The 26,820-nt window shown below is 39.1% G+C and overlaps 2 protein-coding genes across 3 annotated transcripts; one reads left to right on the top strand and one right to left on the bottom strand.

Moving 5' to 3' along the window:
• Window positions 1–990: 990 nt before the first annotated feature.
• LOC144666438 (uncharacterized) lies at window positions 991–9,213 on the bottom strand. The gene is made up of 4 exons (XM_078527877.1): window positions 8,979–9,213; window positions 7,635–7,697; window positions 6,211–6,510; window positions 991–2,011 (listed from the first exon to the last, which is right to left on the bottom strand). Exons 1-4 carry the CDS (start codon window positions 9,126–9,128, stop codon window positions 1,898–1,900), a joined length of 627 nt encoding a protein of 208 aa, XP_078384003.1. The 5' UTR covers window positions 9,129–9,213; the 3' UTR covers window positions 991–1,897.
• Window positions 9,214–9,357: 144 nt separating this feature from the next.
• Window positions 9,358–23,988, top strand: LOC144666446 (uncharacterized). 2 transcript variants are annotated; one of them, XM_078527887.1, is made up of 4 exons: window positions 9,358–9,756; window positions 20,044–20,106; window positions 21,052–21,343; window positions 23,593–23,988. In XM_078527887.1, exons 1-4 carry the CDS (start codon window positions 9,607–9,609, stop codon window positions 23,700–23,702), a joined length of 615 nt encoding a protein of 204 aa, XP_078384013.1. In that variant the 5' UTR covers window positions 9,358–9,606; the 3' UTR covers window positions 23,703–23,988. The 2 variants fall into 2 exon arrangements, with proteins under 2 accessions (XP_078384013.1, XP_078384011.1); XM_078527885.1 differs by having other exon boundaries at window positions 9,395–9,756; window positions 21,052–21,339; window positions 23,589–23,985.
• The last annotated feature ends 2,832 nt before the right edge of the window (window positions 23,989–26,820 follow it).

Here is a 26,820-nt window from a genome sequence, read left to right as displayed (position 1 = left end):
GCATTGACAAAAATTAGCCTTGCGAGCAACGAGCACCTTTCAAAAACCTACCTCCACTAAAAACCGAGCATGCGAGCACTTGTAAAAATATGCGAGCACGAGCAAACGAGCACCCACTAAAATTTTGCGAGCATTGCGAGCACTGCGACATTTTGAGGGACCATTCATGACCCCTGACTAGGTTGAAACCGTCTTTTGGTTACTGGATGAAATTAGGCCTAGATAAAGCTATTAGTCCTCAATTAGATCACGCTCAGATTAGGGATAGGGATTGTTTCAGCTATTATAGATGTAACCGTTAAAGCCTTGACCAAACGGCAACGCAAATTGAAAACGTGCGTCTCCGTTTGGCCAGTGACCCCCCGGGGGGAGTACTCCATATAATGGCCTATACGGGGAGGCTCCGCCCGAAAGGGGTACCTTTTTCAGGCTTCAGGTATACAAAAAGGTAGGGATTTCACAAGAGAACTTAAGGGTATAGAAATCTGATATTTAGGTTTTTCGAAGGGCCTTTAATTAAAATATTTTAAATAGATGCAATTTGTGGCTGTAATATTTCAATTTATTAAGCGCTACATAATAATGACAAGAAAACGTCTTGTTGTAAGTATATGCCATGTCTTTTAGGAATATGAAAGGGGTACCTTTTTAAGCAAACGGTATACGAAAGGGGTACAATTTCTGTAAAATTGGTACAAAAAAGGGTAAGGGTTTAGAGCTTGGGGCGGAGCCTCCCCGTACAAAACTTTTTTGAGTACCCCCGCCCCCCCCCCCCCCCCCCCAGACTTGCGTGCACTTACGTTGACTTGCGTAACTTGCGTTGAATTACGTTCACTTTAGTTGAGATCAAATCTGCACCATACGTAAACACAAGTTTTTCACCGTTTGGCCACCCAACGCAAGTCTGTGCGCAAGTTTAACTTGCGATTACTTGTGATCACTTGCGTTATAGTTTGGCCAGGAACCACAAGAAGTAAGAAGTTACCCACAAGAAATAACAACATAGTTTATTTTTAAAGCTAATAAGCGCCCGATTTTTACATTACCATAAATTCTTGCTGTATTGCCAAAGTGTACAACTACACAATTTAAAACATAAACAAATTAAACAAGTTAAATCCCATATGGTGGATCCAAGGTGGTAAAATGTATGGCCTCTTTTGTCACTTTATTAACGTTATATTGACGTCATTACCAACAAATAACTGTCTTACTTTGTTAGCTACAGACTCTTTACTTTTAAGCCATAATGACTTCAAGGTGTCTAATAACAACGAAAGTTAAAGAGGGAGGGGTGTTTATCTCCCCATCCTTAATCCCTACCCCCACTACAACCCTTGTACGGTCACTGAAGGTTCGAGTTTTCATGTTAAAGTTAACATATCAACTACTATAACAGGTGGATTTCTTAACATATTGTCTTCTAAATCGAAATGCAGTGGACTCCTGATTTCTGGAACCTGCAAGGAAAGCGAACATTTAGGGAGTTCAAGAAATTAGGGTTAAAAGTGTCGTGTTTAACTAGGGGAATAGAAACAACTTTTCGTTCGAGTGAAAGAAATAAAGTTTGAAGAAATCGAATTTTTGCGAAATCAGAAATTCACTGTGGTTTAGAAAGCATAATAAACTAAGTACACAACTCTACGCGGTCTAATGAAGCGCTCTGGTTGGATGGTTTTCGTAGTGTAGGCAAGCAGATCTAAACTGGAAACGAAACGCTTAAAAAGCTTTGTTTACAAGTGACACACTTGCAATTGTGTCTTTTATAGGCCTACACTCCTATAAAAGATGCAACTACTTGTTTCGATGCAACTACTTTTAACAACAGCCAGTCTGTTACTAAGAATATAAAAAACAGCGACTTGAAACGATCACTGAAAAAAGGCGAGCAACAAAGTTACTGGTTAACATTATAGTTAGATACTGGAACAGCAACCATCGGTTGAGCTGCAATATAGGTCGGTTGCAGTTCGATTTGTCCAGCTCCAAATTGATTGTACACATTGCCTGCCTGAAATTTAAAAAAATATATATTGTTTTGACATCTTGATTTAATAAGTCATTTATATCATTTTGACGAGCATCGCAATTACGTAAAATAAGCGCGAAATACAATAAGTGCCTTAAGTATAGAATTTTGAATTTGCCTTTGTCAAAAATATTGATCCTCAAACTGTAATCTTGGGCCTAAAGCCTCTTCTCACGTTCAAACTGGTGACGCTTTATGCCGGGGGAAGCCTTTAATGCGGTCACCAATGGGCTAAAAGAAGTCTGGCCTAAGTACGGCCGTATATATATAAATAAGTTTTAAAAATAAAGAAATGACTAATTATAACTGAGCTTTTGTGAGGGTCAAAACAGAGTGGCCGTAATGACGAGGTGGCAGTATACACGGAGTGCCGTAAGGCGCGGTTCCACTTTATCTCAATCAAACCACGCGCATGACATACGTCAATGTACATATCGTGGTATTTTGTACAGGTGATTGCATAGATCACCACTGTGGCGTTCTTTGCCATCTTAGTGTATGCGCATAAGCTGCCTTTGAATTGTTAACGAGGAATTGCACCAGACTAGTCTTGCCCATTCTCGTTCCCATAGCCCTTTCGTTTCTCTTAGCCGGCTGGGCCTTGGCACGAGAAAACTAAGGGCTCTGGAGACACAGGATTTCAAGTCCTAGATTCTAGGACTTCCGGTCTTCATGTATGCAGTCATGAAGTTTTAATAGAATGTATGAGAGAGTCGTTACGTTTTTGACTTCCGTTTAGGAATTCTTTGTTCCAAACAGCCAATCAAAAAAATTCTAATTAATTCAAAAGTCTTATGTCCCCAGAGCCCTTCGTTTTCTCGTACCAAGGCCCAGCCGGCTAAGAGAAACGAAAGGGCTATGGGGACGAGAATGACTTTTGCCCTGGATGCACCAAACAGGCGCTGGGGACAAGTTAAGGACGCACGTCACGGAGGTTAGTGTCTCGCCAACAACCAGGAGAAGTTCATTCCAAAATGACACATTTTTTTCTTCACGCCAACGAAAAGGTAACTTCAAAATATGTTAGTCACCGAAATTTCAGCGTCCAAAGATTATTGAAGCCCTATGAAATCCTTGTCTGAAGTAGTCCAAAAATTGAGAACCGGCCGCCGCCATCTTGGAATAACTTAACAGCCTGGCGATGTAGGTATGACGTCATAGAGTTCAACTTGAAGTTTGGCAGGAAGTTTAAACATTGAAGATGAATTTTTTCAACAATGACACGAGCATGGGACAAACAAAAATTCTGAGTCCCCGACGGAAATCGAACCCATGGCCTCCCAGATACCGGTTGGGCGCTCTAACCAACTGAGCTACGAGAGACTCGTGGTGAGCTGGGCCATTTACTAGGTTGATATGTGACACGCGTCCTGCATACTGCTAGGATCAGCAATGTCGAAATCATCAAGCGTGTTGTAAATAATAAAGATGGTGAATTTTAAGCTCGGTGATAAATAATGAAGACGATTTTTTTTTTCAACAATGACACGAGCAGTGGACAAAGAAAAATTCTGAGTCCCCGACGGGAATCGAACCCATGGCCTCCCAGATACCGGTTGGGCGCTCTAACCAACTGAGCTACGAGAGACTTGTGGTGAGCTGGGCCATTTACTAGGTTGATAAACATTGTCTAAATACTTGACACTCCTTGTTCATTTTGAATTGACTTGTTTTTTGAAATGTCTGTTTGTATAGCATCATTTTGCGAAAACTGAGCTCCAAACAATAGGTATAAGTTGAACTTTTTGATGTCACGCATACATAAACAGGCTGCTTAGTGTCTGCAAGTTTGCGGCGGCCGGTTCTCAATTCGTGGTCTACTTTAGACAAGGATTCCATAGGGTTTGAATACTCTTCGGAAGCCGAAATTTTGAAGACTAATATAACATATCCTTTCATTACGTTTTCGCTGGCGTGAAGGAAAAAAGTGCCATTTTGAACTTTTTGAAGGAAATTTAAGATTTTATCCAACGATCCACGAACAAACAAAAAAAAAAAGCCAAGCCCATGCAAGTTAAAGCCTGGTTCTCATATTAGTCCATCAGCTGAGATCCGAAAATTTGGGTTCATGGCTCACTTTCGGGGAACAAACGAAACATGTCTTATCTTAATCCTTGCCTATTGAGAATCACAAAAATGTATGATAGCAAGGTTGGAACGGTAGCTTTCACTTATAAATCGAATTTTAAATTTGCTCCCCTATACGCTTCTTAATTTGGCCGCCATCTTGGATTTTTGGGGTGAAAAAGCTACAAAGCTGCCTGCATTCTTTTAACGTAAACGAATCGCTTTCAAACGCAAATTTAAAACTTATTGGAACTAACAACATGATTTCGTTCATTTTAGTGTTTCAAAAACAACAACGTGATGTCATATGTGACGTCGCCACGGCTGATTATTGTTCACAATATGACTGTTTGTACCACAAAATAAAGCAAAAAGTGCAGATTTAAAAATTATTTCACGAAGAAAAGAGAGCGCGCAGATAAAATACCATTGCCATTCAAGTGTCTTGAATAAATCCCCCTCAAAAACAATCGTCATTTTCCAACCCAGCCCTTTATTTCAAACATATGGTCCCACGGACATGCAAAGTACTTTAAAAAAGAGGGAAGAGGTGCGAAGACCAGAAAAGTGGAGCTTTGCCAACGTACGAAACGTACGTCCGAGCTATGGCGATTAGCGGGAGGAGTTGCAGTATCCGAGGTGATCATTATAGATACGAAAGCATAAGTGTATCAGCTGTACGAGAAGACGTGTCAGAGTGTGGATGTGCTGTGCTATGAGATTCACGGCGCCAGGGAAAGTGAAGCCAGAGAAAAGTGAACGGCGCCCGGGAAAGTAAAGCCAGAGGTTCTCCCACCACGCGAGGCATCTCCACTAACCGAACTCAATGTTACAAGAGGAAATTTTCAAGCCACAATCTAGAGAAGAGCTATTGATTCCCTTCCGGTAATTCCTTCACCGCTCCAGATGAGTTGACAGAAGCATAGCAGCAGTGAAGGAGGACTTTATACGAGTGTGGCGATTCTGTCTGTTCTGTACTCAACAATCTCTTAACTGAGCCCTATTCTAACCTTATGCGTGGACGTAGCTATGTTATCTGATTTGGGGTATACTGATTAATGGTGTAGTATACTTAAAAAAACGTTGCATTGCGATGGAACGCCTTTATGGTAATTTTGTTATTTTAGATGATTGAGGAGCAAAAGGAAAACGAGCTGAAAAACAAAATGGCGGACATTACGACCTCATTTATTGCGTACTTTGCTTTTATTACCATAAAAAAATGCTAAAATAATGTCCCGAATATGTAGTACCTCTCAAATATATATCTAAGCAAAAAATCAGTAAGTATTTAAGAACGAATAAAAAAAATAAGGATTTTTGTTTTAAAATCCAAGATGGCGGCCAAAAGAAGGATATGAGAGCAAATTTCAAATTCGATTTACACAGTGAAAGCTACCGTTTTATCCTTGCTATCACACATTTTTATGATGCTTAATAGTCAAAGAGTAATATTAGACAAGTTTCGTTTGTTCCCCTTAAATGAGCCATACAACCCCACTAGCTGATGGACTATATGATCGTCCCGATCGTCGCTGTCGCTTCTGTCGCTTCAAAACGTTTGCTTGCTCCAATCACCTCACACATTGCAAACGACAGAAGCGACAGAGACGATCGGGGCGATCATATGAGAACCAGCCTTTATCGATCAGCCAGACAAGCTGTATCAAAGAGCGCTTCAAAACAAAGGAAACGATACGAAATGCAAGAGAGTTTTTCAGTATAGTCCGGCGGCGTAGCTCGAAATTTTAGTTGAATTGTGCACTTTTTGATACAAGCATGAAACTTGGCACAATGGTCACCAACAGAAGTTTTTTTTAGATATAGTGCCAAGCCCGAAAAACATTATTAATTTAAAGCATTCGTATCTGTATTTATGAATAAAAATATACAATAAAAGGTTTATAAAAGTACAAGAAGAAGTACTTCGTGGGGGAGGGACCTCTCGGCTGAAAATTTCATTGATGTTTACCAGCTAAAAGTAGGAAATTGGCGTTGGCACTATATCAAGAATTTATTAGTATACGAATGCTTGTAATCCTGCAAAGTTTGGTGCTTGTATCAAAAATCGCACAATTCAGGAGCTAAGCAACCGGACTAGTACCTATGCATACCTGGTTTTCCTGAGGAGGTTCATGGGCTAAACCACTGCAGCTCTTAGCGCTTGCAAAGGCGAGAATAATCTCAATGATGGAAAATACAATAGCCAAGGAAGATATGGCGAGCATAGTATTTTCCTGGTCGGTGAACTTGAATTTCATGTCCTTGTCCGCCAGATGATTATAAGAACTGTGATATCTCTGAGCCGTTATGTATTTTATAACCAATAGTACGCCAATACCCCATTGATAGTGGTACATTGTAGCCGCTGAGACTGCGACACATGCAATGCTCACTGACTTTAGGGTATAAATCTAGAAGGAAGAGAGCGAGTGAAGGTAAGTGAGTATAGCAACTGTTCTGTGCTGTATTGTACTGCTGAGTCATACCATGCCGCCCCGTGCCCAGCTGAGCACTGCAGTGCGGTGCTGTGCAATACTCAAGAGAGACCCTGGGAATGAGGTTGTGCCCTACTGTACTGTGCTGTGCAGAATAATGTTGTGCGGTGCGGTGTTGTTTGTTACTGTGCAGCGCAATGCTATGCAGCGCTAGTCCTGTAAAGATCTGGTAACGAGATTAATGCAGTGCAGTGCTGTACAGCGAAGTACAATGCAGTGCAGTGCAGTGCTGTGCAGCAAAGTGCAATGCAGTGCAGTGCAGTGCAGTGCTGTGCAGCGAAGTACAATGCAGAGCTGTGCTGTGATGATATGCTGTGCAGCTGCGCAGTACAGTGCAGTGCCGTCCTGTGTAGTGCTGTGTAGTGCAGTGCTATGATGCAAAGCTGTGCAGTGCAGTTTTTGTGCTGTACTGTGTAGTGTTGTGCAGTGCAATACTATGCAATGTCTTCTCCTAGTCCTGCTTTAGACACTGGGGGTAATAGACATGTTTAGCACGTTTGTTTGTTGCCCCATTTTAGACCATGCAATGTTACCCTTGAGAATTCTTTCTTTCAAATTCAAAAGATTCCACGTGGAAATGAATGAATAATATTCAGAAAGAAATATTCTCTGGAGAGCATCACATGATCTGAAATGGGCAAATTTTATACGAAGCTAAATACTGGTCTGTGCTATGTTTTACTCTTTTATGGCTGTAAATAGCCAGCTGGTTTGCCTCCAGCCAGTTGGGATTTTTTAACCTGTGAACAGCAGTCCCCATCCCCTGTACACAGGCAAGGATTTTTACAGTAAGACACTACCCTCTGGAACCTCTATTTTCATTCGCCCGCTGTAAACACTACCTCTATTGTTATTCAGGGCTAGGGGCATTGTTGTCACCTGTTATCTATTGTTCCGAGAGGTAGTGGGCGACCCATTTTTTAGCTCGTTATGTTTATTTGAAATATTTCTTTCGTTTTAGTTGGAGTGGCATGTCTAAGAACTAGCTTAATTATTTATGATATATCAAAACTGGGAACGATATACGTTTTATGTCTTACCAAAGTCAGTGAGCGTCTTGACATTTGGGACAAAACCAGCCCAATGACTCCAACTGGTAGCACCTTGGTGAAAAGGAAAAAAAACAATCGGGATGAGAAACGAAGACAACATTTTGCATAAAGGAAAACTGATCCATTTTGATTATTCAGTTATCGGCTCAAAACGCGGTCAAGCTACGTGTAGGCGACCTAGCTTTTGGTCTTTTAAATTGAATCTTCAAACCTTCCGCCAAATAAACGTTGAAATATACGGCCAGGATTAGCATTGTGGCCTACGGTATTGTTTTTGTTACCTTTTTATTGTTTACCATTCCCAAAATAAACATATGTAGCTGATGTTTGCTAGTGTTAATGAACGCGTTTCAATATATGGTAATAAATACACCTTATTCGATGGTTTAACATATAATACGCGTGGATAATTTGCGAGTTGCGTGGTATTTTTCCGAGCCCCGTAGGGGCGAATAAAAATACGAACAATGAGCAAAATGTCCGTTCGTCTTATATGTTAAACCATCGAATAAGGAATTTATTATTCCACTATTTTTCCACTAAGTTTGGGTCCGTATTCCGTAAGTTTGTCCGTGCGTATTTTTGCCCTGTTCTACTGTGTAATAACGTGGCATATTTTGCGCGTTCTTTTGCCCTAAAATGGCGCAATAGTGGAATAATTTGACAACCCGTTTGCATGAGTAGTTTTCAGAGTTTTAGCTTTTATCTTTTGACAGTTGAATTGTGAGATTTCAAACAGCATTTAATGATAGATCAACTAAACAGATAGCTAAGTTAAGACGGATAATCCGTCTGTTTGTCCGTACATTCTACAAACAAAAAAGAATACAAAGAAGAATCATTATTATTAGACGAACTAATCTATTCTTATTCGAGGTATCCTTAATGTGATATAATGAAATTATCTTATCTTATCCTTAAGTTGTTTGCCCAAGTTAATTTGGTAACGAAGCCCAACGATGACAAAATAACGCAACAGTAGCTAACAGTTTTGACCTAATTACAAGTCGGTAATTTCAAGATCAGAACGAGCACACGTGTTCATACATCCGGGACACATCTCAGTCTACTGCGCAAGCCCGGTTAACATGCTCCCCTAGCCATGTAGTTAAACTGCGCAAATGTAATGGTCGGTTTAAAATATAAATATATGCTAAAACATCACATGCATGCAGATAACTAGAATTTTTTTTCTTAGGTCCAACTAAGAACCTAATCTAATCAATATGATCGTAGTTTAGCTGTTGCAGTCAGCAGTCTTGTTTCAAATAGAACATCGAATGAAGAACAAGATATAGTATTCTATCGAAGGCTACATCTTAGTGTACTTACAAGAGCAGCAATCCAACATGGCGCAAACAAGAAGCTGGATTGCATATAGCGAACTTCAAATCGATCCACCATGCCGATCGCGAAAAAGATGACAGTCATCACAATCTGAATGATGGAGATGACCTTCAGATCTCGTTTGTTGTACACCATTTTACGCCAATTTCTTTAAGAAGATGTATCAAAACTGTCAACGTACTGCAGTATGAGGAAGTTGTTTGTAGTGGGTGTCTAACATGGCGTGACGCTCTCGACAGGTACCTCATGCATACTTCAGTGACCATGGTTACTGATGACGTTCATAGAGAATACCCTCAAGCAAATGAATTTTCTACTTCATTTTGAAACAGTCTCACTGTTTGGCCATCACTTTTAGCTTGCAGGATTCTCTGATGTTTATTTTTTCTACTTCTTTTTATGAAGCTGTATTTTGACTGTTTTCGTGTTGTGAATCTCGGGAATCCTGCGGCTGTCTTTTTGAAACACAGACGTACTTCTTTCATCATATGTAAATTTTTAAGCCGTGTCATCGATCACGAAATAGTAATTAACTATGGTAATCTGCACTACATTTCCGCATTGATTCAATCAATTCAATATTTCTTTCACCTCAGCTGAAATTTTAAGTGAAATGGCGTTTAACAGACCTCTCTTAAAAGTCATCTCAATTGTTCAGATTGTAATGACCGCCGTCTTTTTTGTGCTTGGCATGGTGGATCGATTTGAAGCCCGCTTCATAAATACCAGTTTCCTGTTTACGCCATGTTGGATATCTGCCCTTGTAAGTACACTGAAATGTTAACTTCTAGCGTAGAATACGATCTATTGTCGCTCGTTAAGTGTTGTAGTTGAAACAAAACAGCTAATTCTCAAAAAGCCGTATTTCACCGTGCAAACCTTTGCAATATTGGTTTATTGTCAATTTCTGTTATGTGGGAAAGTTTTATATATCGACGACTCAATAGAGTCTCAATTACAGCAGGCGAGGTAAAACCATTATATAGTTTCTTGCCATTATCCCAATACTTGTATTTTGGGCGGTGTCTGCCATTTGCAGACTGGAAACTGCAAACTAAAAGTGTAATACAGTACCGCTCAAATGTAAGTTGACAGTCTCGACTCGATCCTCGAGACTCGAAACTCGAAATGTTCGAGTTTCGAGTCTCGAGGATCGAGAAACAAGGCGGTCTCGAATATTCATAACTCGAAAGGCTTTCGAGGAAACGATTTATTTCTCGAGGAAAGAATACAAGCCGCTCGCACCTCATGTACATTAGTGTTTCGCGTCCACCTTCAGCGCATGAAATATAAACCTTCCCAGACATGTAACATTCGACAGTACGATATATTCGCGCCGATCGTAATTCCGTTTACTTACCTAAAAGTACTGACACAAACTCGTCCTTGAAAGCCGTGATCGACGAATTAAATGTAGAAAGGGACGTGAAAAGAACCTGTAGTTCAAACTTGTGCTCTCCCTTGTCAACCCGCCGTAAGTGCATGTTTTCAACCACGAAGATATTTCAGTTATTGGTTTACAAGTTCATCCTGAGTTTTCGCAAATAAAACTACAAATTTAATTTCTTTCACAAAATGTTCTGTAATTCAGCATCTGAAGCATTCGATGCGAAACGATGTAAATGCCACGAATCTTGTAAGCTGAGCCGTAGAATAGCACCGACAAAATCGCGCAAGCAAGTTTCAGAAGCCTGAATTTCAGACGTCTCTTTCTGGTCGCTACTGAAATTCAGACAAAAGTTTCCGTAAATAAAACCGGTTCTTAAATTTGAGTTGTAAAAATTCTGTAGACGGCAAACCAAACATTCCGGTGAGGGTAAAAGGAGGAATGAGTTTGCGGAATGGCATGTGGCATGACTTGCGGAATGGCATAATTATGCGGAATGTAATTTACGCGGGATGACTCATTGACATAAATTTACTGAAGAGCGCGCCAATTTTTAAAGAGCAGACGCTTTATTAAATACTGCGGGCTTATAAATGATGACAATCGATTGAAGATAGCGTTCTTCACGGATTCTAAGAAAAATATTTCGGCGGCTAGTGTTTCCCCAATGCTAAGGATTTCCAATTCTGTTGTTCTGTGGACGGTTTATCGCTTTTAGTCAAAAGATAAAAACAGCGACGGAAAAGCATCCGACCGTAGATCTTTATGCCTCGGATACATCTTTGTATTAATATTCATGTAGCGGTTATTATAAATACTGTATAAGTTAAACAAAACATCGAGACAGAAAGTCCAGTTTTGGCGGATGTCATCTCAGCCTCAGTAAGTAGAGGGTACAAAGCAGAGAGATTACGAACACAACGGCATATTTGTTTCATTAGAAGTCTACTAGCCCTGCTTTTCGTTAGTCTCCTTCGCAGCCGCTCGGGCTGAAATGACACAACGCTCCCGGTTCGGCTCGAGTGCCGGGCTGCGAAGGAGATTAGCTTTTCGCCTCCCAGTATGAAGACTATATAAACTCAGTGGAAGACTTGACCATTAACTTAAAAAAGCGGCAACCGACTGCCGAACGAGTAGAGCGAAACTTTCATATAGTGACTATAATCACTGCACGGTAAAAGCAAGCTATCGTATTTCAAATCTAGCTCAGTCGCATTGCAGATTTACCGATAAGGCAGATAAGGAATCCGGCGATTAATTATCACTGCCTACTTGTTGTGAATACTTGGCTTTCTCTTAGGAAAAGAAAATAATACGCTAAACATACATTTTATTTTACCGCAAAGACGAGACGCACATCCACTGCGGTGTAAATAGTGTCACACCAGCGGAGAAGCCGTGTCACGATCTTTTCTGATCGCGGTAATAAAAAGCTAGAAATATACCAAAAGTAGTTGTCTTCAATGAAACCACTAGCTTTTTCCTACCCCTAGCAAGTTTTGATTTAGAAAGAAACGATTCCTGGAACAAGGCAGTGACACGGTCACACATTATTTCGCGGGCGACTAACAACACGTCACTTAAATGCGTTGTCTTTTTAAAAACTTCTCTTCAAATGGGTTGAACTTGACAGTTGCGTGTCTTGCCTTGAAGTACGTAGCTTTAGAACGAATATCGTTCTGTATTTTGAGGCAAATAGACGAGAGTTTTCATTCACGTTAACAGAACTACTCACTCTGTACTCAGCCAACGCCACCTAGTCGATAATTCAAATCCTCGGAAGGCGTCACGGCAAATAGCGAAAATAATTTCTCTTCTTCTGTTCGGCGTAAATCAGTGATTTGAACGGTGAAATGATCTTTACAACGGTGTTCTATGGAAGTTCCTCGTCCATACTGCTCAGTCTTTTGTTGTTTTGTTGTTTAAGCCAGCAGTATTTAACAAGGCGGCTTCTCTTTTAAAATTTGGCGCGCTTTTTAGTATAATTTATGTCAATGAATCATTCCGCGTAAATTACATTCCGCATAATTATGCCATTCCGCAACTCATGCCACATGCCATTCCGCAAACTCATTCCGCCTTTTACCCTCACCGGAAACATTCCACGTGAAAAACATCGAAGCCTTCCGTAAATAAATGGCAAGACAGACTTATGTCGCGCCATCGCGTCTAGCTTCAAATGAGCGTGTTTATTTTTTGTGAATTTGGGATAAAATTCTTAAAACCTAAATTCTTCTTGAATGAAACTTGTCTTCATTCATAACACAGATATCGGCGTTAATTATTATTACAGCTTTAGAGAATATTAACCCTCGGACGTACAAGGGTGGGGTGGATGCCACCCCCCCCCCCGTAAGGTTTTTTCGGACGTACAAGGGGGGGGGGGGTGTATGCCACCCCCCCCGTAAGGTTTTTTCCAAATTTTGAAAAAAGCATTTACCCTACAATGCTGAAACTTTCGGTAGCTGTTCATTCATCCTTTGCGAAAATTTTGATATGTCAACTATGTGTCCATGGTATATGACGTTGCCATGGCAACGTCATAAATACAAGCAGGTCTTGCCAAAAATCGTCATTTTTAACATTTTTCTTGATTTTTTCCAGTTTTTTTAAAACAGAAGTGCAAGATTTGTTTATTTTTACATTCCATAAACATTCTAGCTTGATTTTGCATCAATTTCCGTTATTTTGTGACTTTCTAAGAAAATGTTGAAACCCAAGATGGCGGATCTAAGATGGCGGCTCCTATGACGTCACGTGACGTCATATGACGTCACAGCCAATTGAAATTATGTCATCTTGTAGAGTAAGCTAAGGGCTTTCTTCTCAGAGCAAAATAATTTCGCTACGTCTTAATATAACGAAAACTCCGGGGAGGGTTTGCATCCATCCCCCCCCCCCTTGTACGATGATGGGGGTATGAGTTTGCTTGTACGTCCGAGGGTTAAGTGCCAACGAGCGAAATACTCATGTTTGTTCATAAGAACAGATTTTGAATGGTTTTTGATAGAACTATATTTGAAATGACCAAAATGTGGTAAATTGTATTTTAGGTAATATGTCACAAAATGAAGGCAATAAATGAGGTTTAATCACTGTTTTTTAAATACAACACGCGATGGTTAAAATGTTTCCGTCCACAAAAGAGATAGTTGCATTTCAAGAACTTCTTATAAATCAAATCCCAAAATCAAAACTGCTAAGATGCTTTTTTAAAAATAATTTTCAGTAATCAGAGACAGTAATGCACGGGTCAGATTTCAGTCTCGCATGCGAAGTGTCATGTTCAGTTACGCAAAACTTGAAAAATTTGAACAGAAAACAAAACTTGAACGGTCAAGGATTATTTGGAGACAAAATTTTTATTCAAGTTAACATTACATTTGCCGTTAGAAGCAAAAAACTTTTGACTTTCTTGTGTGTATCACATGCAGTAATTTTAGTGAGCGTCGCTTTGTATTGATGTTATTCCTACGCGGAGCGAAAATGCGTGCCAAATATAAACGGTATTTGATTTGGAATAAATCATCGGTCAAACAATTACTATAAACACAATCAACACTAAAAGGAAGCATTTACCCGACTTCAGCATTCTCATAAGTCAAGAAAACTTTATTTGAAGTCAACAGTCCGCTTTTGATTTTCATGTCTCTCTTCGATCGTAAATCAAAGGACTCCAAAGTCGAAAGATTTTTTTTATCGCTTTGAAGACCTTGATGTTCATTTTTTCGGCGGTCGAATATTCTGTAGGGTATTCTCTTTCGATTTATAATTCCCTAAAGGTGTATTTATCGGTAAAGGGATGAATGACCACATTGAAAATTTTAACAGCGAGCTGCGTGGACGCCATTTTGGTCATTTGCTCTCTAGCAAGGAGTGAGAGACTGGGAACCAGTTGGGAAGATCAATACAACCCAAATATGGGGTTTACTTACACCCAAATATGGTAAAAAAAAGTCCCTTACGCAGAACTTAAGATTTTCTCTGCCTATACACTCATACGCACACGGCTCTATGATTCTGCCGCCTCGACAGCCTCGCCTCTTGGCTCGGCTGTCTCGTTGGCAACAAATTTTTCCTTTTTAAAGCGGCGCAGTTATAAAAGTTGGCAAAATTTGCATATGTCAAAAGTAATTTGAAACCTTTCGAATAAACTCCAGCGTAAATAAATGTAACACAACGCCGCACGCAAGTATCCGATTTAGATTCTTTGATACACACGTAACTGCGTTTTTCAAAAGAAAACGAAATGACAGAGTGAACTTTAAGGTTTAATATTTGTATCCTAAATCATTACACAAACAATCGTATGCGTGACATTGCACACGTGCTTGATGTTTGTCCTAAGATCGCCTGAACGCAGGTTGTATTTGTCCATGTTGATTCGGCGGGACCGCGCTAACTCCAACTCGGTTACTTCTGGTTCGATTTGCCCTCAATTCATACACTATCGACGGTTTCGAGCTCCTATTTCGAACTTTTTGGGACGGTTCGAAATATTAAACGACCAAGCGCGCGTTGCTACAGCAGAGATGAGTAGCCGGCACGCTGGCTTCGACCATGAGTGCGGCCCGCTTGAGTAATTTTATTCTCGAGGAATCATTCAAGCGACAAGCTCATTATTTTTCTCGACACGAGACTCGATCCTCGAGGCTCGAGACTCGATCCTCGAGCCTCAAGACTCGATCCTCGAGCCTCAAGACTCGAAACTCGAAATTTTCGAGTTTCGAGGATCGAGTCTCGAGGCTCGAGGCTCGAGGATCGACTCTCGAGTCTCGAGGCTCGAGGGACTGTCAACTTACATTTGAGCGGTACTGAATATTGCGTTATTACTCGGGCTTCTACAAAGAATGTAGAAAAGCCCGAGTTTAAAAATGGGAACGGGGTTTATTATCCCGGCGCAAATCGCCTTCTGACGTCTTCTGCGCTTGCGCAAGATATGAGTCTGCGTAGGAAAAGGTCAGCGGACGGGGACGTGTTTTATTGCACGGAAGAACGGAGGTCGACACGAGGTGATAAAGTGAAAAGCGATACACGGGAGCTGTCTCGTTTGACTCTCTTTTCGGTGGAATCTCAAGGATTGTAAAGGTTGAAATATTTAATGTGATTTCTAGAACGCGAAATCAATTGTACACCCACATTGAAACATGTCGATGACTACTTCGGTGCGGGTAGGTGCATGAACTTTAATAAGAGAGAACTTTACGAGCGAACTCTTCCGAGTGAAACCTTTATCAGAAGCCTAGATTTTATAGTGAGCTATCTATATAATGGAGTTTGAAACGCTAAGAGAATCATCAATACTTGCGGAAACTGACGCTGTTGAGCACTCAAGCATTGCGAAAAACTGGACTACTAACATGCAACAGAGTTTTCCTTATCAACACAAGAATCTTCTCGAAGATGCAATGGACACCTTATTTAAGCTTAGTTGCGCTCTAAAAGAAGAAACGAAAAATGAAGTGAGTACTTCAAGCAGCTTTTGGGTAACTATATTCTTTCTTTCAATTTTTGCTTTTATAGTATTGGTTTCATTGGGTTTATCTTGCTTTGTTTTTATCGTTTCAATTATTGTAACAGCATATGTTCTTGTCCAGCACTTCATGTCGTATGTAGATGGCTATGTAGAGAATGTTGTTATTTCGGCATTTGATGATTGTGATATCTTAGACAAAGCTATTTACTCAACCGGAAATGTAAACAATTTTTCAATGGTGACAATAAAAGCGAGAAAAGACATGAGATCTCGCAATGCGAGGTATGTTTACTATACATTAGTTATGTATTTGTACTTAAGTGATGTATTTGTGAATAAGAAATGTCTTGTAAGTTTTTTTTATCAAATAAAGGTGAATTAAAAGAAAGACTTTGAAGCCAGTTTGTTGCTAGGCAACAGGCAGACATTATCGCGAGATATAGTTCTTAATGTAAACCAAGTTAATTTTTTAAAGAGAAGCCCGAGTACACGCAGTTATGCGTCTAGTTTACCATTATTGCGAGCAAACCGTAAACAGAGTTGTGTGAGCAGGGGAACCCAACAGACCGTTTCGGTGAATATATATGTTCGAAATACCTATAATCGCCTACGATTGAGTGATGAAAAACTGGACATTTCTTTAGCTCAAACTTTCGTGACAAGGGGAAAGTTATGCCTGTTGTTTTCGGAGAGAGAAAAATGTCGTTTTGGGTACGTAAAAAGGCCAGCTACGATTTTCGAGAAGGCAACAGTGGCTCGTAAATTCGGTTAATGATATTTCGTTCCCTAAAATTTTCTGAAGATTGAAAGTTCAGCTAGCGTATCCGAAAAGAAACGCTTTTCTTAGCGTTTAAAAATAAGGCTTTAAATCACACAAAAAGGACACCTATAACGTAAAAACGATGTTCCGACACCTAAAGTAAAACTGTCTCGTTGGGTGCCCCTGTGTGAGGCTAACCGAAGTGTTCTTCGGGCTAACCGAAGCGCTAGTCAGCCCTTACCGAAGTGGAAGTCTGCAAGTCTGCAATATGCATTTGTCAGATTTTCGCATACCGTAAAATGTATGAAAGTAAATCCTTTGCCGAAGGTATACACCTAATTGCAACAAGTTTGTCATAGAAAAAAGGAAAAAAAGAGAAAGTCGAATAAGAATTAATTAAGCGCATGTATTTAATTTATTCGTACAAATGGCCTCAAAAATTCTCAAATTACAAATAAATTATATATATATAATTTATCTTGTTACAGCATAAATAAATGCACTAAAAGTGTGTAGAAGATAAAAACTCATGAGTTTTCTGTAAATGCTACCAGTTATGAAACTACGCTAATTAATTCCTATTAACTTTTTTTCCTTTTATTTCTTTTTCCTGCGACAACGTTTTTGGAATGAGGTGTGTGTACTATAGTATATGTATAACGAGGGGCCAACGGACTGGCAAAATAAGTTCGCTACAGTGGAACACCGATATATCGATATGCCAACAGTAAAATTGTATCTTTATATCGAGGAATCGTTATATCGAAACTCCCGATATAACGATATGGCCGTAAAATAACCGAAAATATCGTTATATCGGGGTAAACCTAACATATACTTTTTTACTGGATAAGAAGCTCAGAATACAGTATCATTTTTGTATACAAAGTCATCGTACAAAGCTGTTGTCAGAATCGTTAGAGAGCGATTACTTGATAACTGTTATGTTGTTGGATTAAATTCAAAGTTTTCCTTAAATTGCGCCTGTTTACTAATAATTATATCGTTATATTGGGGAAGATTTTACGTTCAGTCCGCTAAATTCTCATCGTTAAGTTATATCGGGAATATCGTTATATCGAAGATCGTTATATAGGGGTACTGCCCCATACATTTTACTGTAACTTTTGCAGGTACATAGAATATTCATCGTTATTAAAAACTAGCAATGGTATATCGTAATTCCTGAGTTTTGATTGGCTGACAGACAATGGTATATGAGCTCATATACCATTGACCACAAAAATGGTAGCCGATACGCGTCAACGAAAACAGCTGGGGAGCTCAAATATTGCAATTCTTAAGGCGTTTTTAATAAAACAATTATTCCACTCGCGCTTGTTGGATATGAGATTGTTATAGCCAACGCGCGTCTCGTGAAATAATTGTTCGAAAGTAACAACTGAAGTTAAATGCAGCTTGACTTGATGTTAATCCTTAATATGCTAAGTCCGGATTATTCCGGGATTTGGAGGAAAGGCCATTCAATAGGCTTTTGTACATAATGTTAGCCTTTTTTTAGCATTTTAGTGAGGCAAAAGCATTGAGCATTAATCGAGCATTTTAGTGGCATTTTCCAGAAAAATTGATTCTTTTCCGAGAAAATAAAAAAGAAATTAATTTTTTTAGAGAAAATGAAGAGTAAAACTCAAAATTCAACAACAAATAACTTTCTAGAGATAGTAAGCTACTTCTTGTACTTAGCTTCGTAGATGATTTTGAGGATTATTTCTTTTTTGGCTATATTTATGAACTTGTATACCTTGTTGTTGTTACTGGCAACAATTGTATGTTTATTTAAGTGTTAACAGATAACACCATGTTAAAAACATTGAAATTAATTTAAAAAAACTGTTCGTATAATGAGCATTACCCGAGCATTTTAGTGACTTTTTTGGGGGAGACCGAGCATTTTAGTGGGAAAAATGGAGCATTAAGGTGGAGCATTTTAGTGGGGAAACAAAAGCATAATGTACAAAAGCCTACCATTCAACCACTCATGACGTCACCAATTTACACGTCAGCAGATTTTTGTGACGTGCAACTTATAGAGTTTGGATAGATCTTTCCACAAGAGTGTCCGTCTTGACTATTGACTGCATTCTAACAGAGCTAATCGAAAAAAAACGTGATCAGTTTTTGGTGTAAAATTGGTGCTAAAACAGGCCAATATACTCGTACTTGATCATGGTCTCCTTTCCAGGGTTTTCCATTGATTAAGATCAAAACTTTTCAGGCCAGTAGAAGGGGTGCACAGAGTAAAAGATAGAGAGAATAAGAAAGCAGAGAAGAACAAAAAGAAAAGGAGCAATGAAAAAAATCGGAACGGTTCAGCAAAAAAAAAAAGGCTTTTGCGCATGCGCCAAGTAAAATGTTGTACATTTTTACATGGAAATTGCATCAAAAACCTACTGCAGTGTCAGAAAGTGCATTTCTAGCAAAATTTAGAGAAATTTAGGACCGTAGAGCCAAGAAAATCGATTAACGGTAAAAAAAACCCTGTTTTTTGGAAAAAATTTCAGCATATTAAGGGTTACGAAACAATGAGATATCAGATACAACAAGCTGCCTCAAAATGATATGGTATTTGACGTTTGTTTTGTTTAGATGAACCTTTATTCCAAAGATAAAAAATTTCTCTGTTCGGTTCTAATATAAATTCTTCACAATAAAATTTAATTTTCTACAACGAGCTTCAGTGAAAAGCAAAACAAATTCAAGTGAATGAAGGCAAGTTTCGGGCAAAATTTTGGAGGGGGTGCTCTAATCTAAAAGGTATTCAGGCTTTTGCTTAAGAACTTTTGAAGTATTTGTACGAAATGTTTCAGTTTTTGATATAAAGGGCATTCCTGATTTATCACGTGACATACCACACCCAATTATAGATATAAATTTTTTTTGACTAATTTTAATTTCTACAAATGGCTGTAACTACCAAGTATATAGAACTGATCGGGAATTTACAAATTTATTTCTTTTGTTTCAATTACAACGTGTTTCCTTTGGAAAGGGACTGGGACTAGGCAAAATAGGAAATAATGACGAGATAATAAACATTTTTCATAATTCCCGTTTAGCAGGACATTTGGCCAGGCGATTAAAGGTTTTGAGATGTTTACATCCCGTAACGTAAATGCTCCTAATTTTTACATTTGAGGGCGTGGTCAGTCATGTGAGCAAATTCCAACTACAAAACAAGTTCTACAACTGGTAGGCTTAAAACGGAAAGACATGATATCTTTGCACAAGGGTCTACATTCTGGGGGGTTAATATGAGAAATAATTTTGCATATCAGATTTGAGGGGAGACATATTTCCATGGAAAGGGCACGGTGGTGTGGGGAGGGACTGATTTATTTAAATTTAACAGTAGTTCTCTTTTAAACTTATTTAATTTCACTGCATTGTTATTTTTTTTTTGTCCAAGGTGTTGTCGGTTGGTATCATGGGACTGATTCTGGCCAACGCTCCAAGACCGTCCTCGACTTTGGTAAGACATAAATAATGGAAAGTGTTCATTTACAGTACATTTAACACCTCCGGCCAGGTCAAAAGCTTATTTTGTCCCCCCCCCCCCCCCCCCCGTACGCCCTACCCAAAAAAGAAAACAAAAATCCAAAAGTATTTAAACTGCGACATGGAAACTTGCACTTTGGAGAACACAATCCATGGAATGTCAAAAAAAATTCCTATGATGCCTGTGAGGCGAGAAGTTTTTTTATCTATATGTAGATAAAATGAACGTGCAGGCCCGTAGGCAATGGGGGCAGCGATGGGTGCGTATGCAACCACCACAACCCCCCCCCCCCCCTCCCCTTCTCCACGAGCCGTAGAAGTCCTTTATTGTGAAAAAATAAATATCAAAATAAATAAATAAACAAAAAAAAAATGAAAAAGGTTTCACACAATCGTAGAAGTGCTCGATGCATACTACAATTAAAGATAGGAACTGAACGGACAGTTACTCAGAGTTTCAGAGTTTCAGTCTGATGCGTGCGTTAAACTCTGAAAAACTGTCCGTACAGTTCCTATCTTTAATTATAGTAAAATAAATAAATAAATAGCCCGCGTTGATTCCGCGTCGGAATCCCCTCAGGATCGGATTACACAAGATTTAGCGATTATTTTCCCGATTTAGGCACAGGAAATAATAGTTTGAAGAAGGTCCTTCGTACCTTCGACGCCATTTTCTTTTCGGTAATGATTGCAGTAGTTGCGCGAAAACTCGCTTTTGATTGGTGGAAAAAACAAAGGCTACTGAGCAGGGAACGCGTAAACAAAGGCGTTGATCTAGGTTGCTATGGAAAAAAATAAGAACTCTGACCGACAAGTTCCGCGGGCGCTAAAAAATCTAAATTCCGCTCCGAAAGCGACGTGGGGCCTGACGTGTATTTTATTCTGACGTTGCTCTCTCTTCCTTGTTGATTTATTTCAGATAAATTTCCATGGTTCAGTGAGCATGGCGTGTGCCGTGGTGTGCGCGGTGACAGTGTACCATTATCAATGGGCTATTAACTTTGTACTGGCTTCCAACCTACTGAACCGACGTTCATCGTCTTACTTTGTGGACAATGACGACAAAAAGCTGGAATTCACCAAACAGGAAAATATTATGCTTGCCGTATCTGTCTTGGTTGTGGTATTTTCCCTTATTGAGATTGCTCTTGCCGTTGGAAGTGCTAAGAGCAGTGATTTAAGGTATCAGCCACCGCAAGAGAATCAGGTCAGTCCGGTTTATCAAGTTATCAATGACGTCTTTTAATGGTAGCAAGCATGAGATAAGGGCTCTCCCAAATTTGCGCGGCAACTTTCGGGCAACTTTTTATCTTTCGAGCAACTTCGAGCAACGTTTTGAAATTTCTAGACTGAAGATTTTCGAAGATTTTCCGAGTGTTGTTCGAAGGCCATACGAACTTTTCCGAGCATTTAATTTTTCGAAATTTACCGAAGATTAACGAAATTTGCCAAAGATTTCCAAGAATGTTCAAAGCATGCTTCAACTTTGGAACATTCAGCATTAAAACTTCATTAGCAAATATGTCATCGGTATTGTTTTTTATAGCGAAAGAAATTTCACAAATTTGGTCCTAAAATGGTTTTTAGATATTTTTGATGCAGTTAAATTAAGTGAAAATGCTTAGAAATCCAACCTTCGATCAAAGGAAAGTTAGCATCTATTTAGAGAATTTTTAAAAAGCAGCGTTCTGGAATTTTTGGAGCAACTTTCTTGCAACTTTTGAAGAAATTTCGAGCAACTTTAGGACAGCCCTACATGATATATAATTTGAATCCTCCTTTTTCAGGATCCTCTGTAAACCATCATTTGATAGAAATTAATATACAATCTTCGTTCACTGTCCAAAATCCACGCGCGCAATTGCTCAAAATAGATCACGTGATTTTGCTTTAGCTGTCATCAGCAAATTCCGACAGTGCAGTATTGACAATAATGCACACAAATCGTGCATTATTGAAAATGTCTTCAGCTTCAAGGCTTGTAGAAGTGGAAGAAAAATATATTCCTCAAATAATCAACGATCCAATACCAAACAAAACCGAAGAGGATAACAACTTGAAGCGCTTTCATGTTCAAAGGTAAACTGCAGCTCAATAAATAAATTTTTGTGTGCAATTGACTTGCTTGTTGCTTAATTGTGAAAGCCGTCGACTTGCTTTGAACAAGCTTCTTGCTGAATGTATTTATGAACGACCACAGCTGATGAACGATTTTATGAACCATTTTAAGCTTTATTTCTGTACGGCTAATTTGTGATTTTTATATTATTGATCTAATCCCGTGCAATTATGTACTACTACTCTTCTATTTTTAAACATTAAGTTTGAAGTTCGTTTAAGACGTTTTAAGTCGATGATCACTTGCAGTGTACTAAGATTGTATATTAAAAGGGTTAGAGTCTGTCCGTTCGCGTTTTGTTGACAAATACACGCACTTGCTGGCCTCACAATGAACTCGAAATTTTCAATACTGCACGAGGCGTATTGAAAATTTCTCGTTCATTGTGCGGCCAGCGCGTGCGTGTATTTGTCAACAAAACACTCACAACAGTCTCTAACCCATAAGTATAGCACCCTACATACTAGTTACACAATGTTTTTGAGTGGTATGCAATACTAGTCATGCAACGCTTTCAAGTGCTATACTATGAAATATCCCACGAGTCACTTGTATTTTCTCGGTATACACACGAGCCTTTAAGCGTTTTGATTGGTTAACGAGCAATGATATATGAGCCAATACACCATTGACCACAAGTAATGGTAGCCGATACGCGTCATCAAAAACAGCTGGGATGCTCAAATATTGCAATTCCTTGGGCGTTTTTAATAAAACAGTTATTCCACTCGCGCTTGTTGAATATGAGATCGTTATAGCCAACGAGACGCGTAGCGCTTCGCTTTCTACCATCTCTTATGCTCTATTTTCCAATTGCCCATAATGCACTTTGTTTGCCCCCCAAATTTTGCATAAACTATTGTTTTGGAAATATGCAGTCCTCCCAAGAGAATTTGAAAACAATAGTTTATGCAAAATTTGGGGGGGGGGGGGGCAAACAAAGTGTATTATGGGCAATTGGAAAATAAATAATTCAACGCGGGCTCGTGGAATAATTGTTAACTATACCACGAGAAAGTGTTGTGTAACTATTTTATACCATGCCATAGAAAATAGGGGAATAAGATCGCAGCGCACGATGGGAAGGTTGAGTTGAATACCGTCGAATATACAACGGCTTTCCTGTATTCTGATGGTTTTTTCTATGGTATGGTCAAGATAAAGCACGGTACGAAACGGTACGGTACATAAACGAGTTGCCATGGGTAGCATCTCTCGGAAGGTTTCACATGAATTCCCTTGCTACTCCCTTCGAGAAGAGAATAGTACAAACAATAGGGACAATGCCCCCTTTACAGGGCCCCAATATTAAGCTGACATTTTTTTTTAATTTTCAGGAAGGCAGAGCGTATAACCAATTTGGAGCCGGACAAATCCCGGTGCAACCGACCTATATTGCAGCTCAGCCAATGGTTGCTGTTCCAGTATCTAGCTACAATGTAAACCAGTAGCTATAGCTTGTTTTCTGTGTTGTGTTTTGCTGATAGACTAGTTGTTACATTTTGTCACGCAGTTGCATCACTACGTAGATACGAACTAGACTTGTATTCAGGCGTTTCTCTCTCCGAAGTAATATCTGTTTAAGGCCCACGTTCGCGCCAATTGTTTTTGTTCATCCCTACTGCGCACGTAAATCATGTTGCAACGTCACGCCACGTACGCGTCATAGAGCGCGTTGAGAAAACTTTCTAAACACGTATAGGGTGGGTAGCCGATGCGTTAACTTCGCTTGCAGTTTCCTCTCTTTTAAGAAAAAAAAAAAAAAATTGCGATCACGGACTGTTTAAAAACAGTCCGTGATCGCAATTTTTTCGAGACATATAACCTTTTGGGATAAATCTGTACCGATTGACAAAAAATTAACCAAATTTGAATGCTAGAAGGATATTATGAAGATGAAGTATTCAACATGACACGAGCATGGGACAAAGAAAAAATCTGAGTCTCTGACGGGAGATACCGGTTGGGCGCTCTAACCAACTGAGCTACGAGAGACCCGTTGTGAGCTGGGCCCAGCAGCTTAAAAAAATACCATCTTAATTATTTACTAGAAGGATATTATTTTTTCATTTTCTCGTCCAGCGTGCGATCGCACATTTCGCACATTTTGCAGCATTTTGCTGTTTTTAACTTTTGCAACTCCAATTGTTAAAGACAAGGTTTACTCTAAGGGACTTGTGAAATATATTTGTTCAATAGATCCACTCAAATAAATTTGGACAAAGGAAGTTGGTCTGCATCAATTCATTTAAAATATTTTGTTGCCGAAAGCCGCAGAGGTCATAGCGAATGACGAAGTCAAGTTTATCTAAATGAGTACCTTCTTTCAGATATCGTATCTCAGAAACGAATTCTGTGACCTCCATTTTTTTTACATTTTTGATCGACATAAGTAACTCGTAAACTAGCAGTGGTGAAAGTTTAAGAAAAATTGCAATGTTAGAAGATTTTTGCCCGAACGTCCTTAAAAAAAAAACAGTCCTTCAAGTTTTATCATGTCAGATTCATATTTCATTGCTAATTGACAGAAAAGGAATCTCTTTTGGTAATTATTCTGCAAACAATATAGCTTTTCGGGACCGACAAGGCTTCGGGAGGATTGAGAAACGCAAGCTAGAGGTTTTCTCACTTCGAAGAGTGAGAAGATTTGGGTACAAGTTTACGGAATAACCGAAAATGAAATCGTATTTTTCGTTTATTCCGACAGCACAAACAGTCAAATTGTGATCAATTTGTATATAATCCATTTTATTTCTCCACTAAGATAGCTAAGACGGTCAACTATGATTATGAATAAATGGAATACAACTCAGCTTGCCAATGTTGTCTGTCCAAAATGTCATTTTGTCTTATCGTGTATATTAAAAACGTCATCCGTGAATAAAATACATACGTGATTCATAATCCCCCCCCCCCTGACTCCTTTACCATCCTGGTATAACAAAAATTGGGCACAAGAACTCCTTAAATAACTAAGAAATCGCGTCCTTAATCAACGTGAGTCAAAATTAAATGATGAATAAAAGTGTACAGCAATACTGCAGACATTACACACTAAAATTTGTAATATCGTAATAAAAACGTTACGCTCTAAATATCTAATAAGAGATTTGTTATATCCAAAGTTTTATTTTTCCGAAAGACAAACTTTGAACAGTATTTTTGATGGTGCCCATTAGTCCGGGCAAGCGGGGAGGGGGGTACTCTGTATATTTTTTGGTGGGGGTGTGCTGCTTGGACTCTGAAAGCCTAACTCTACACCAGACCACGTTCAGCTCATTTTGCATCTATACTAGACTAGACACCAGAAATCCTTACCCCATCCAAGACTTGCTTTTTTGTTTAGGAAAGCCTCTTTCTCTTACGAGTTTCTATTCCTATTCTGGACTTAAGGTGGCTCGTATTGGTGTATATATATATATCATCTTTGGTATTCTATTGCAGATACACCAATAACGTTGAGGTTAAACTTTTAGTAGACATTTGTAAAGGTTTTACCAATGAACAAATTTAAGTAGCCGTGATGTCAAAAATCGTTGCCATAGCAACGAAAAAAGCAGTCAAAGATACCTTATTTTTGACCTTTTGAGGCTAATAACTCAAAAACTACTCTGTAGGCAGGATTCAGAGCTACATTATTTTTTCATAAATTGAAGGTGGCGTTGAACCCCACCTATATTTTTTTTTAATTGTTAGATTGTTTGTTTTGTCCATTAGACAACAATATGTAAAAAACATAAACTTTCACCGTCTAGTTTTTTTAAGATTTTTTATCTTTGACCTCATATGACTTACCATAGCAACAAATTTTGACGTCACAATGACTTCAATTTATTCATTTGTAAAACTTGCACAAGTTTGACTAAAATATTTTCCTAAACATTATTGGCATATCTGCGATAGAACACCACATACAGGTATGTATAATTCTGACTAAACTATGACCAGCCACCTTAATTCATCATACCACCGATCAGTTTCCCGGCAAATGATACCGGCCTTTTCTGAACCAAAACTCTCTGATTTCTATACCCAATCCCAGACTAAACTGCTTGAAAACGATACCCTTCACACCGAATCACGCCTATAAAGCACATATACGGGATTACCCCCACCCCCCCCCCCCTCTCTGTCAAAATGTTAACGATATCTGTCATCCGTACATAACAGATATCCTGCGATATACGTAGGTTGAGAAGATTCGTCCGAATTCTTGTAAATCGCTCCATAATTACAGTTTTTCCAAGTGCAAAATGTGTTTCGTTGACAATTTGTTGAATAATAAAACAATTATCCTGCTCAATCTTGCGGAATATCGTCTAGCTTTAGCCAACTCGGCCTACAGTCTCGTCGGCTAAGTATCAGGCGTTATTCCGCGCGATTTCGCAGGATAATTGTTAAATATATCCATTTGAATTCTCGCGTAATGTATTGTTGGCTACGCTGATTTCCCATTTGTAAGATCGTTTATATTACTTTAAGGCAGCCGATGGAATAATCGACTTAATCCCCATCTCCCAAAAATATCACGCATTACTCTCAACAACTTAAAAAGCTCAGATTAAGTTT

Source organism: Oculina patagonica, chromosome 9, assembly GCF_052425735.1.
Source record: "Oculina patagonica isolate OP01 chromosome 9, crgOcupat, whole genome shotgun sequence".
Lineage (NCBI taxonomy): Eukaryota > Metazoa > Cnidaria > Anthozoa > Scleractinia > Oculinidae > Oculina > Oculina patagonica.
The sequence above is the reverse complement of the archived record's forward strand: the minus strand, read 5'-3'. Positions and strand labels throughout refer to the sequence as shown.

Coding starts and splice junctions, on each gene's coding strand:
- LOC144666438 (XM_078527877.1), bottom strand. CDS start 9,128: ATGGTGTACAACAAACGAGATCTGAAGGTCATCTCCATCATTCAGATT. Junction 7,698..8,978: donor CATGTTGGATTGCTGCTCTT/GTAAGTACACTA, acceptor CTTTTCACCAAG/GTGCTACCAGTTGGAGTCAT. Junction 2,012..6,210: donor AACCTCCTCAGGAAAACCAG/GTATGCATAGGT, acceptor TTTAAATTTCAG/GCAGGCAATGTGTACAATCA.
- LOC144666446 (XM_078527887.1), top strand. CDS start 9,607: ATGGCGTTTAACAGACCTCTCTTAAAAGTCATCTCAATTGTTCAGATT. Junction 9,757..20,043: donor CATGTTGGATATCTGCCCTT/GTAAGTACACTG, acceptor TTTTTGTCCAAG/GTGTTGTCGGTTGGTATCAT. Junction 21,344..23,592: donor ACCGCAAGAGAATCAGGTCA/GTCCGGTTTATC, acceptor ATTTTCAGGAAG/GCAGAGCGTATAACCAATTT.